The sequence below is a fragment of the Sus scrofa genome, chromosome X, assembly GCF_054392235.1.
Source record: "Sus scrofa isolate SSC_HxYL_T2T_F1_AM1 chromosome X, Sscrofa_HxYL_maternal_Yorkshire_Landrace_v2.0, whole genome shotgun sequence".
Taxonomy (NCBI): Eukaryota; Metazoa; Chordata; class Mammalia; order Artiodactyla; family Suidae; genus Sus; species Sus scrofa.
This window is the reverse complement of record NC_139401.1, coordinates 100,012,065-100,025,742: the sequence shown is the minus strand read 5'-3', so window position 1 is coordinate 100,025,742 and position 13,678 is coordinate 100,012,065. Positions and strand designations below refer to the sequence as shown.

Genomic DNA, 13,678 nt, shown 5'->3' with positions numbered 1-13,678 from the left:
CAAATTGAATCACCAGGGATTTTAAGAATATACCATTTCCCAGAGTGTTGGGGTGGACAAGGGATGTTTTAAAAAGATGACGGGCATTGGTTGTCTTCAGGCTATTGCACTTAACATCCCTTTTTACTTCCTAGTTTCAGAGCAATGGCCATGTCCATTCTCATTTCAGGCAACAAGTTTCTTGAACAACTAACACACGGAGATACTGTTGTAGGACGATTCAGCAGCAAACAGGAAACTCTCTGCCTTATGGAGCTTTTATGTTCTAATGGGGATCTTGATGACCAACACAAAAAATAAAGCCTATGACATAGTAGTGGTAAGGGCCAAGGAGAAAAATAAAGCGAGAAAAGGATGGGAAGCCCTGGAGGGGTCGGGTGGGGGTGTGATTTTTAGAGTGCCTAGAGAAGGTCTCCCTGAGAAGATGACAGTTGAGTAAAGAAAAAAGGAGGTGAGAGAATAAGCTATGCAGATAGATATCTCAGAAGGATGTTCAGGGCAGAGCAGATAGCATGCACAAGGGCCTTGAGGCAGTGTCATGCTTGGTATGTTCCACAAACAGCAAAGAGCAAGAAGAAGTGCAACACAATGAGCCAGGGGAAAGTGTCAGATATAAAGTGGGAAACCTAAGATCCTATGTCATAGGTTGGAGTGAGGAGCAACTTTTCTTCTGAATGGGTCTTATGGGAATTCTTTGAAAGGGTCTGAGCAGAGGCATGGCATGATCTGTCTTCCCCTTCAGCTCGAGCCCTCTGGCTGCTGACTTTAGAGTTTATTGTAAAGGTGGAAACAGGGAGATCAAGGTGGCTGTTGCATTTATCCAGGGGAGAGATGACAGCGGCTTGAACCAGGACGGTGGCAGTGGAAGTGGTGCGCAGTAATGGAATTTGATATCTGTTTTGTAAGTCGAGCTGGTAGGATTGCTGCCAGATGGAATGTGGCATGTGGGCAGAAGAGAGAGGAGCAAAAAGTGCACCTGATCGAAGGTTTTTGGTTCAAGCAACTGGAAGTACAGAGACGGGCAAGACTGGGTGGGATGGGTTTGTGGAAGGATGATCAATATTGACCATACGTATTAAGTTGGAGTACATACCTGATTGTAAATGGATTGGTCGAGGAAATGGTTGGGTCTACAGACCTAGTGTTTAAGAGAGGCCTCCAGACTAAGGGGAGAAGTTTGGGGAGTCAGCACCATTTATGTGCTATTGAAAAGTTGTGAGAGTAAGTGACATTGCCATGGGAGCGAGCGTAGATCAAAGAGAGCTTCAGGGACTGAGCAGTGTAGCATTTAGTGGTCAAAGTGATGTGAGGAAAAAGCAGTGCAGATGGAACTGGAATGGCCAGGCAAGTCATAAGAAAACCTGAAGAATGGGATCACTTGGAAGCCAGGTGAAGTTTCCAGGGAAAAGAGGGGTCACCAGGGATAAAGGCTGGTGGTGGGTCGAGCGGGATGAGCACTGAGCTTTGATTCACCTGGGTATCTGACAACATGGATGTCATCGGTGACCTTGATCAGAGCAATTTTATGGAGTGATGCGGGGAAAGCCCAGGCTGGGCAGGTTCAAGACAAAAGAGAAGAGAACGGGGTGGCAGAGCTGACACAGCTCCTTAAAAGTCCTGCAGAGAAGGAGAAGAAATGGGGCTGTAGCCGGAGAAGATGGTACAAGAGAGGGAATGGTTTTAAGATGAAAGAGGTAATAGCCTGTTAGGAGAAATTAACAAGGCAGGAGAGAGAGGGAAGAATTGGTAGAACAGGGCTGCCAGGTCTTCAAGGGTGTCTCACACGAGTGAAGGGGTCAGCCTTAGCTGGGAGCATCACTGGTCCATCTCTGGTCACGGGAGAGAAGAGAGCACATGGCCACAGATGCCACTAGATGGGGACACACTGGTGGGAGTCTGTGGAGGTTCTCTTCAAACCGTTGCCATTTTCTCAGCCAAATGTTAAGCCAGCCACTCGGCAGCTGAGGGTAAGGACAGCAGAGGAGCCTTGGTGATCTGAAGAGAGAGGACAAAGTATGAAACGCAGGAGAGCAAGCCTGTGAGGGGCCTAGTGCAGCGCATCATGGTTTCTGTGCACATTCGAGGGCGTGGTCCTGGATCTAAAGCACAGTTGTGTTTTTCTCCAGCCAAGTTCAGCTGCATGGGTACGGGGGTTTAACCAGGTTGTGGTTAGCCGAGTAAGTGGACCAGAGTGGGAGGCAGGCAAGGGGGTTGAGAGTATATTCCAGGGACTGATTATTAATGTGCAAAGAATTTTTTTTTGTCTTTCTCTCTTTTTAGGGCCGTACCTACAGCATATGGAAGTTCCCAGGCTAGGGGGTGAATCGGAGCTGTAGCTGCCAGCCTATGCCACAGCCACAGCAATGTCAGATCTGAGCCGCGTCTGTGACCTATACCACAGCTCATGGCAACGCCGGATCCTTAACCCACTGAGCAAGGGCAGGGATCGAACCCGCAACCTCATGGTTCCTAGTCGGATTTGTTAGCCACTGCGCCATGATGGGAACTCCTAATGTGCATAGAAATGAAGCTGGATAAGACAAATAATTCTGCCAGCAATGCCATGACATAGATGACACAAACATTCCTTCTAGATTATAAGCCCATCCAAAGCTGTCTTCTACTTCTGCAGGCCCAAGTCTGACAATTTCTCAGATGAGGGTGAGGTGGTTACTCCCCGCTTAGGGGCATTTTATCAATCTGAAGACTTTTGTCTTCTGGTATTGCCCTGACAATTTACATAGGGAAATACGTCTTATTTTATTTTGGATTGATTGCCTTTTGGTACTTCTTTATATTACCAGGAATAATTTTTTTTTTAAGAGCCGCACATGCAGCATAGAGAGGTTCACCAGGCTAGGGGTCAATCGGAGCTGTAGCTGCCGGCCTACGCCACAGCCACAGCAATGCGGGATCTGAGCGATATCTGCGACCTACACCACCGTTCACGGCAATACCAGATCCTTAACCCACTGAGCAAGGCCAGGGATCGAACCTGTATCTTCATGGATACTAGTCAGGTTCGTTACCACTGAGCCACAACAGGAACTCCAGGAAGGAATTATTTTTAAAAATATTGTGTGTATATAGACTATCATCTGTGACTATCCTTTAAGATTTATAATGGGGCATTATAAAATACTGTTCACAAGAAAGAGATGTTGGGTTTGATGGGGTTGAGAACTATTGGTCTGTGCTCTATACTTAGATGCTGAGATGTTTTAAAATGATGGTATAATCAAGGATCTGAATGATTGGCAGACATTTCAAGTGATGTGGAAAATCAGAAAAAGGAAAGATTATCATGGATTTAGGTGGTCATGGAACATCTGATGGAGAAGAGGGTCGTTAGAGGGGATCTTGCCTATTGAGACTCAGGCAGTATGGGAGACACTTGACGTACCTTATCTTAAAAAAAAAAAATGAATGACCAGACTTGTCAGACTGAGAAAAACAATTTCTAGGTGTAGTAAACCATAAAATGTAAAGTCAAAAGGGCCCCAGGGAATCATCTAGGCCAGAAAATCTTAGTGTAAGGATGGTCTTACCCTTTGGCCTTCATGGATGGATTCGAGGGAACTCGTGAATACCTTGAATTTGTGTCTATCATTTGCATATTTTTCTGAGGACAACTGGGTTCAGAGTTCTCATTGGATTCCCAAAGGGGCCCATCACCTCTAGGAAGTTCACGGCTACCGACTGATCTAGTCAGACCGTAAACTCAGAAGGATGGTTTTGCTCAAGGCTACACAGCCAGCTAGTGAGAGATACGGGGTCTGAAACCCAGATCTTTTCACTGTAACTTATCGCTTATTTCACCACACTCAGTCGAAGGGCATACACAAAAGCAGAGGCAGGACTGAGGAATAAGCTGCCGTTTTACAGCCCCTGGTATAAAAACAAACAGCTGTCTTGGGCTCAATAGCCTATTTCCACAAGAGTTGCAGAAGGATGGGCTTCAATTTGTCTCCTCAACGTAAACCAATATTTTAATATTTTAGAGTGGCAATACACAACTGCCCCTCACCAAAATAGCTTTCTCAGCTGAAGGCAAGCTCCCTGAGAGAGATTATTGTCCCTGAGGCGGTTCCTGCTGTTCCTTTCCAATTGGCACTGTTTTTCTGACCTGCAGTGGCCTCCAGTTTCCTGCCAAATCAAATCAGAACTCTTTTGCCTGATTTGTCAGTCCTGTGCTACTGTAGCCTGTTTAGCCAGCGAGTACTCTGTGCTCCAGTCAGAGTGTCCTTACCCTGGGCACTCTCTCCTCTCCCAAAGTCCTTGCATTCCTACCTCTCTATCTTTCTGCATGTGGTTCCCCAGCTGGGAATGACCTCCATTCCTTCTCCTTTGTTTCCAGATCCCCGACATAAGGGCCAGCTTAAATCTAATCTCCACAAAGCCTTCCTGTAGTTGCTGTTGGCCACGTTGCACTCGCTCTGAGCTCCTATCACGTGTGTTACTTGCACGGCCCACCACAGCACTTAGGGATTTCTGCAGACTTTTCATCAGAAAGGCTTCGGTGGTCACTTTGGGAGTAGGGTTCTAGGAAGTCCAGGGTGGGACTCTGGGCACCCCCCCAATCCCTGCTTCAGCCACTTTAGTGTCGTAAAGCACTTCCGCTTTAGTGTCGCTCTATGGGAAGTCTGCCTGAGCGTTTCTTCGAAGAAATGGTTTAGCCGCCACCCTCTCCAGCAGAAAAGTTTGAAAAAACACTGGATCTGTCTTGTGTGCTGATGGGCTCACAAGTATTAACTTGTAATGAGTAAAGATCAGGATTTACCTGCTCTAGACTTAATACTACCGCCCCCAGGCAACTGATGCAATTTTGTGCACAAAGTGGACCCGTAAGAAATGATTTTAGGAGTTTTCTTGTGACTCGGAGGCTTAAAGATCCGGTGTTGTCTGCAGCAGCTTGGGCTGCTGCTTTGGCATGGGTTCAGTCCCTGGGCCAGAAACTTCCCCGTGCCATGGGTGTGGCCGAAAAAAAAAAAAAAAGACATGATTTTATGATTGTATTGCTCCAATGTGAGGGATAGGAGATAGTTAAGAGCATGACTGAGAAATGTACTTTAATGAAGAACTCAGAACATTTTTGGGTGGATCTTTGAGAACGAGACCTAAATTGGAGGATTTCCCCCTCTTTTGGATATAGAAGCAACTCCTATTTAAAGCTGTCCAGTTTACCCTTACATGTTTAAAAGAACCCTAATTATTGGCATTCTTTATCTCCCAAAGTTTAGCCAAACATACGTACCATATGCATGCACTCCTATAAGCATTACAGTGTTACTCAGCTGACAGAAGGATGTGCAGAGTGTACCAGTATCCCTAAAACCCTACGAATATTCAGTTCCAAAATTTATGGCAATCATGATTAAAAATGAAAAATGCCAGTCTTTCAGACCAGTTATTTCCGCTTTCTTGTATCAGATCAATTATATAAACTAATAAAGACCTGAGTATTTAAATCAATGGTGCTATCAACTTGTTAATACTCTTTTGTTTTTGTTTTTTTGTGTTTTTTTTTTGTTTTTGTTTTTTTCCTGCTTTCTGCCTGGTTCATTGTCTTCACCTACAGGTGTACGTTATTGTCGGCTTCCAAAGATTACTAACTCTTCTCTGTATCATTAAAATTGAATTGCCTTGACTATTCTGCTCCTCTTACTGCTGCTTCCATTACTGCCTTCTTCAGCAAAATCAGGCTTTCCAAAGCCAAAGAATAACAAGAAATAAACACCATTTTAGAAGCCTTGCCACTATGAAACTTAAGCAAAATGTGCTCACCATTATTTTGCTGCCTATCCACTTGTTAATAACAATATACAGTGCCCTTATATTTATTCCATGGTATTTTCTTACCAATGCCAAGAAGAAAAACGCTATGGCAAAGAGAATAAAAGCTAAGCCCACTTCAGACAAACCTGGAAGTCCATATCGCTCTGTCACACACTTCGACTCGCTAGCTGTCATAGACATCCCTGGCGCAGACACCCTGGACAAATTATTTGATCATGCCGTAGCCAAGTTTGGCAAGAAGGACAGCCTTGGGACCAGGGAGGTCCTAAGCGAAGAAAACGAAATGCAGCCAAATGGAAAGGTGTTTAAGAAGGTAAAGCATTTTTGCATTTTCTATTCTTTGTAAAGGGGGAAGGTACACTTAACTTTTTAAAAAATCAAGTGCATTTAAACACACTGGTGGAAGTTCCCTTGTGGCGCGGCGGGTTAAGACTCCAGCGTTGCCGCAGCTGTGGCAGAGGCTGTAATGGCAGCGCGGGTTTGATCCCTGGCCCAGGAACTTCCACATGCCGCAGGCACGGCCAAGCAAACAAACACTGGCATTCGATCACAGTGCTGTGTAGCTAAACTCTCAGACGTTCCTGGCTTCTCCGGATTCACTTAAGAGCATTTTTATTTATTTTATTTTTTTCACAATACAAATATACTTTATTTATTTTTATTACTCAATAAATTTATCACATCTGTAGTTGTATGATGATCATCACAATCCAATCTCACAGGATTTCCATCCCACAGCCCAACTAAGAGCATTTTTAAAGGTCTGCATGTTGAATCACGTTGTAATTGCTTGCTCGAGTACCTATGCTAATATTACAGTATGTCTCACTGTAACAGTTAATTCTTGGGAATTATAAATGGATGAACTATCTCGAAGTGAACCTCAGAGTGAATAACTTTGGTAGTGGACTCACTGCCCTGGGGCTAAAACCAAAGAGCACTATTGCCATTTTCTGTGAGACCAGGGCTGAATGGATGATTGCAGCACAGACCTGCTTCAAGTACAACTTTCCTCGTAAGTGCCTCATGTTTTTGGAGGGGAGGGAGTGGGCTTTACTTACACATGAAATCGTCCCGAGAGCCTCTTGTTTTCAAAGCATGTGTTTATTCAGAATCTATTGATCTTAAGAATCTTAAGTGACCAGTTTAAGAATCCTTTTGACCATTTGTGGCACTGTCAGTGTTTATGGGTTTCTGAGAATTTGTAAGAAAAATTTGTGGCTGCCAGGAAGTTTGAGGCAAGTTTGAAGGGTAATAGCAGAGACTATGAAATCAAATTAGATTATAAAATGTCTTTGCATCTGTGAGCGTATCTATCATTAAAAATTGACTTAAGGAGTTCCCATCGTGGCTTTAGTGGTTATCGAACCCGACTAGTATCCATGAGGATGCGAGTTCGATCCCTGGCCTCTCTCAGCAGGTTGAGGATCCTGCGTTGCTGTGGCTGTGGTGGAGGCCAGCAGCTACAGCTCTGATTCAACCCCTAGCCTGGGAACCTCCATGTGCTGTGGGTGCGGCCCTAAAAAGACAAAAAAAAAAGAAGACTTAAATAGTATATCTAATAAATGTTTATCATTTAACTTTTGTGTTTATTTTTTATTATATAGTTGTGACTTTATATGCCACACTTGGCAAAGAAGCTGTAGTTCATGGGTTAAATGAATCTGAGGCTACCTATCTGATTACTAGTGTTGAACTTCTGGAGAGTAAACTTAAGGTAAATATGAAATTTGCTTTGAATTCATGGTGGTATTTGACAGCATAGGAAAATATTCAGTAATTGAGTTCATTGCAGGCACAGGTTTAATAACTAGATTTTCTCTGCTCAACAGACCGCATTGGTAGATATTAACTGTGTGAAACATATCATTTATGTGGACAATAAGACCATCAATAAAACAGAATACCCTGAAGGATTTGAGATTCATAGCATGCAATCAGTAGAAGAGTTGGGATCCAAGCCAGAAAACTGTAAGTAAAGCAGTTAAAACAAACTTATTAATCTATTCAAGCCTTGTTATTCCAGTAGATTAGGAAAAGACATAAGGAAATGAAAATTATAAAGTTCTGTAATTTAAAAAATGTTTTTTATACCTCGATAAAGATAACGTTTAGAGTGTTTAAAAACTATGAAGATCATGTATGATTAAGGTTTTATCTCCCTTCCTCCTCAAAAAGGTAACCACTGTTTGAAAATTTCCTAAATGGTTGAGAAGTGTTCATTGGGACTTATGGCATTTGCTGCCAAACTTTCCTTTTTCTTTTCTTTTCTTTTTTTTCCCCAAAAAACCTAATGTGACCTTCCAATCTGGACCTCATGTAATGAAAAGATCTCAGGCATTCCATTCAGTCAACTTTCTCTTATTTTATTTTTTTGGCTGCGCCCGCAGAATGTGGAAGTAAGTTTACAGGGCAGGGATCAAACCTACACCATAGCAGCAACCAGAGCTGCTGCAGTGACAGCATCAGATCCCTAACCTGTTGTGCCACAGGGAACTCCATCTTTTTTTTTTTATAATGCTTAATGTTACTGATTTTAATCGTGTCTCAGAGGATGCAAAGCTGTTTGCCAAGGCCATACTCGGAATTATTCTACTACTGATATGGTATTTGCTATTTCATTTGAAACAAGTTAAATGTATCTCTTTTTTTAAATCTTTTTTTTGGTCTTTTTAGGGCCAGACCATGGCATATGGAGGTTCCCAGGCTATGGATCTAATCGGAGCTGTAGCTGCCAGCCTATGCCACAGCCACAGCAATGCCAGATCCAAGCCTCATCTGTGACCTACACCACAGCTCATGGCAACGCTGGATCCCCAACCCACTGAGCGAGGCCAGGGATCTTGAACCCACAACTTCATGGTTCCTAGTCGGATTCGTTTCCACTGCGCCATGATGGGAACTCCTGAAAGAAGTTAAATGTATCTTATAGCAAAATGTCAGTTGGTCATCAGGAATGAGAATTGAGAAAATGAAATACCCCATTTAAATAGTTTTCTGTCTCATGTTTAATGAGATCACAATGCTCTACTAGATGAGGAACCCACGTCTTTTATAACCGGCAATAAGTACGCCTGTCCTTTGCCCTGGAGAAAGCTATTTTCTTTATTGTACTGGACAGTGAGCATGCCTGCTCTTGCTCTGGAGGGAGACAATTTGCCTTCCCTGTTCACTGTGCAAACATCCTTGCAAAGGTAGTCCGAAACAAAGTCAGTGTCTCTGCTCACAAGATGTGCAAAAACTCAAGAGCCCCGTGGAGAATTGTCACTCAACACCAGGCTGACCCTGCAGGATTCAGGTATACCTGACTGAGAAGCCCCACTTGGTAGGGACCTATTGCCAGTTCTTTTGATTCACCCAAAGGTGGTGGCATAAAACTATGGGGGACATGGGCCTTATAATTTTGTGTGAACCACAGCGTGGTGGACCATATATTCCACCTAGTTCCACTCATTTCTGCAGTTGACAAGACACATATTTTTTGTGATACTTTACCTGTAGACAATTGTTGTGATGATGACAAAAAGTGAAGTGTTGCATTGTGTACTTAGCCTGAGAAGAGCTTAATATATCTACTGCTGCTGCATCCATTAGTTACCAGAAGAAGGATGCAGTTCCTGTTTGCTTGGTTTATAAACTATGACAGTAGAAGTCTTTACGGAGCATTAACAGAAGTTCCCGTTATAGCTCAGCAGGTTACAAACCCGCTAGCCTCCATGAGGATGTGGCTTCTATCCCTGGCCTGACTCAGTGGGTTAAGGATCCGGCATGGCCGTGAGCTATGGCGTAGGTCGAGGAGGCAGCTCAGATCTGGCGTTGCTGTGGCTGTGGCCTAGGTCGGCAGCTGCAGCTCCCATTCGTCCCCTAGCCTGGGAACTTCCATATGCAGCAGGTGTGGCCCTAAAAAGAGAAAAATAAAGGGGCATTGACTTATTTTTTAAAAGTTTATTTTGTAGAACAGGTAGAGATTCATAGCAAAACTGAGGGGAAGGGATGGGGATTTCCCATGTGTGTTTGTTACAGTTGATGACTCTACATGGTCACATCATTATCACCCCAAATCCATAGTTTACGTTGGGGATCTCTCTTGGTGTTGTACATCCTCTGGGTACATGTATAGTGACATGTATTACCATTCTAGTATTGTGCAGAATATAAACTCATTTTTTTTTCACAATCCAACAATCTTATTCAACTTTTACTTAATTCTGATAATATATCTGTTGATTCTTGGTCATTTTGGTATATTCTGGAAAAGAAAGGCAATTACTAGTTTGGCACATTACACTGCCTTGAAAGTAGAAGTCCTGATGTCCTGCTAATTTTTTTATTTTTTATTTTCATTTTTTGCTTTTTAGGGCCACACCCACGGCCTATGGAGCTTCCCAGGCTAGGGGTCAAATCGGAGCTGTCACTGCCCGCCTACACCACGGCCACAGCAACGCAGGATCCGAGCCACGTGGATCCTAGTCAGGTTTGTTAATCACTGAGCCACGAAGGGAACTCCCTGGTGTCCTTTTTAAAATTTAGCATGTAAGAATTTTAGAGAGTATGTCACCTTAAAGATCAAGTCAAAGACAGCAACAGCAACAACAAAAAGGAACTCAAGAAGCTTAGGGAACTGATAGATATGTCTAGTACCCTGATTGTGGTGGTGGTATCACGGATGTTTGTATCTGTTCAGTCATCAATTTGTACACATTAAAATATTCAGTTTTAGAGTTCCTGCTGTGGCACAGTGGGTTAATGATCTAGCTTGTCTCTGTGGAGGCATGGGTTTGATCCCTAGCCCAGCACAATGGGTTAAGGATCTGGTGTTGCTGCAGCTGTGGTGCAGCTTGCAGCTCTGGCTTGGATTCAGTCCCTGGCCTGGGAACGTCCATATGCTGAGGGTATGGCCAAAAAAAAAAAAAAAAATCATTATGCCAAAAGCTAAACATCTTATCTTTGTTTAGCATTTTCACTTTTTTGTTTTGTTTTGTTTTGTTTTGTTTTTTTAGGGCTGCACCCATGGCATAAGGAGGTTCCCAGGCTAGGGGTTAAATCGGAGCTGTAGCCGCCGGCCTACACCACAGCCACAGACACATAGGATCTGAGCCACATCTGCGACCTACACCACAGTTCAGGGCAACACTGGATCCTTAACCCACTGAGCAAGGCCACGGATCGAACCTGCGTCCTCATGGATGCTAGTCAGATTCGTTTCCGCTGAGCCCCGATGGGAACTCCTCAATGTAACTTTTAAACTAAAGAAAATGTGGTGCTTTTTCATTCATTTAGTGAGTGTTCCTCCAAGTAGACCTAATCCTTCAGACATGGCTATCGTCATGTATACCAGTGGCTCTACTGGCCGACCGAAGGGAGTGATGATGCATCATTGCAATTTGATAGCTGGAATGACTGGACAATGTGAGAGAATTCCTGGACTGGGGTAAGCGAGAAATATTGAACTTTATTCTTAGAAACCGGAGCTCATGTTTGGCATTCTCTATCTAAACTCAATCTGTATTAAAATGATAAGGTTATTGAGTTTTCTCATTTACAGTGTCTTTTTAAGAATGGCTAAAATGTTTCTCTTCCTTTGTTTTAGACCAAAGGACACATATATCGGATACCTGCCTTTGGCTCACGTCCTGGAATTGACAGCAGAGATATCTTGCTTTACCTATGGCTGTAGGATTGGATATTCTTCTCCACTGACACTCTCTGACCAGGTGACAAGCTTTTCAGTATATTGGCATGCTCATGTGAAGTTACAGTGTTTGGCTGAGAACATATTTCTAAAACATGAGATATTCTGATTCCGCTGGAACATTCTTCTTGGCTTCAAAAATAGCTCCCATATGCAATATGTACTGTGGTAAATAACCTTGTGGGTTTGTTAGCATTGCTTTATCTAAAATTTTTTAATTAGATAAATTTAAAAAAAATTATTTTTAGGCTAGCCATTGCTTTTATCTTGTTTTTCTCTATTAGGTTTTTATTTTGGAGAGCTAGGATAGAGACTATAAATACACTGAGCCTTTTTGACCTCTTACCCATGAACAGTGGTGGGCTTGGGGGCAGGAGATGTGGTGATAGGGCCATGGCCCAGTTTGGCTCCGAGTTTTCTTTAGAGCTGTGCTGTCCCACGCAGTAGTTACTAGCCTCATACTGAAATACAGATGAATTAAAATTAGATTAGAAAATTTTAGTTTCTCAGTTGCTCAAGCCACCTTTCAAGTTTCCAATAGCTATGTAGGACTAGTGGCTACCATATTGGAGAGCGCAGATACCAACCATTTTCATCTTTACGGAAATTTCTGTTGGACAGCGCTGCATCATGTCCAGAGGCAGCCTTCAGCTTTCCACCCAGAGTAAGGGTTCTCCCTTCTCCCTGTGGTTCATAGCAGGAAGCCCAAGGAGAGATTGGGCCACCTCATGTATTTAAACTCATTTGAAATCATACATCTAATCCTACTGTCTACAGTTCTGTATAATTTCTTTGGAATAGTTGCTATAGAAAAGCTTCAAGCAGACATTGGGGGGTGGTGTGAAGCTTCTGGGGGAGCTGTGGGGTTCAGGATGCTGAAAAATAAACTGAGTATAGGTGGGAATGACTTGACTCTCTGTGTGGCTTCTGCTGCTCCCATCCCTGGAGCCCAGCTGTTATATTTCACAACTCCAGGCTGTGCTACCTCTTATGTGGGAGCCTCACTGGAGCATGCATTCGGTAAAAAGATATGCCCTTGGTGCTCACAGTTAGAAGTTATAATGCTTTTCTTTCTTTCTTTCTTTCTTTCTTTCTTTCTTTCTTTCTTTCTTTCTTTCTTTCTTTCTTTTTTTGGTAGAAAGAATCATTTTAGGGAGAGGTTGGTAGGTTGTGTAACATTATTAAGACAAAAAAGTTAAATAGATTTTTGGAGGATTTATTTGAGATTTTAACCATCTTTTTGGGGGGGGTGTTTTGTTTTTGTTTTTGTTTTTTGGATAACTTAAAATGCACAAATCTTAAGTATAATGCTTGATTGAATGTGACATACATGTACATATATAGAACTCTGTGGCCATCGCCCTCTAGATCAAGAGAAAAAGAACATTTCTAGCACCCCAGAAAGTCCCTGTGACCCTTCCTAGTCATTACATCCCCACCCACAAAGATAATCCAACCACCTTTTTAAGGGGCTTTTCTATGAGAAAAATCTTCTGTGCTCTAAACAACCACCTAGTTGGTACTTAGGGAACACAACCGCTTTGTAAGATGGAGAGCTGCTGTGTTTAACCATCGCACTCAGCGGAAAGTTCACTTTTAAAATCCCCTAGATAGTAATGGAGAGAATAAGGGAACTATCAAGTGAGCTAATAAACTGGACTTCATTTAGCAGAGTCAAAACAGATCTATGAATAAGAGTGGGGCTTACGTTGTAAAGTTTTTAGAAAAATCTGTGATGATGACATTTTGATGCATTATAGTGGGTTTCTCTTAGGTTCAGAGACATTTTCGAAATGTGAAATGTGAACTTACTCTTTCAGTAAGTTTCAAGTAAGAATTTTTTTTTTTTTTCCTGCTGGGTAAGGTCAGAAGCTGAAGATTTGTTTTCACTGCCTTTCTGAAAACAATAGCCTCAGTGTGGGGCAGGGTGGCAGTTGGAGTCTGTTGCTGGTCTGACTTCATTCTTGGTGTCTCTTAGGCCAAGCAGTACATTAGAAGCCAGTTACAAAAATGTCGGGGGCATTCATACCTACTTTGTTAATGAACTGTATGATAAAGAGTCTCAATCTAACTAGGAACCTAAAGCCCAGGCGTCTCCCTCACATAGGAAATCAGAAAAAGATGGGAGACCAGGGACACTGACCATATTGGAAGCTGGCAGATAGTAGCGATAGTGTCATAACTAGGGTT

At 42.8% G+C, this 13,678-nt stretch overlaps 1 protein-coding gene across 9 annotated transcripts in view; it reads left to right on the top strand.

The window, feature by feature from the left end:
• Positions 1-13,678, top strand: part of ACSL4 (acyl-CoA synthetase long chain family member 4) — a 76,781-nt gene that overhangs the window by 37,367 nt on the left and 25,736 nt on the right. For 3 of the 9 annotated variants that reach the window (XM_005673822.4, XM_013986330.3, XM_085006404.1), the window contains 6 exons: positions 5,873-6,109; positions 6,634-6,811; positions 7,404-7,513; positions 7,629-7,767; positions 11,077-11,227; positions 11,387-11,510. In XM_005673822.4, coding sequence (XP_005673879.1) covers positions 5,882-6,109; positions 6,634-6,811; positions 7,404-7,513; positions 7,629-7,767; positions 11,077-11,227; positions 11,387-11,510 — 930 coding nt within the window. In that variant the 5' untranslated portion in view covers positions 5,873-5,881. 9 annotated transcript variants of the gene reach the window in all.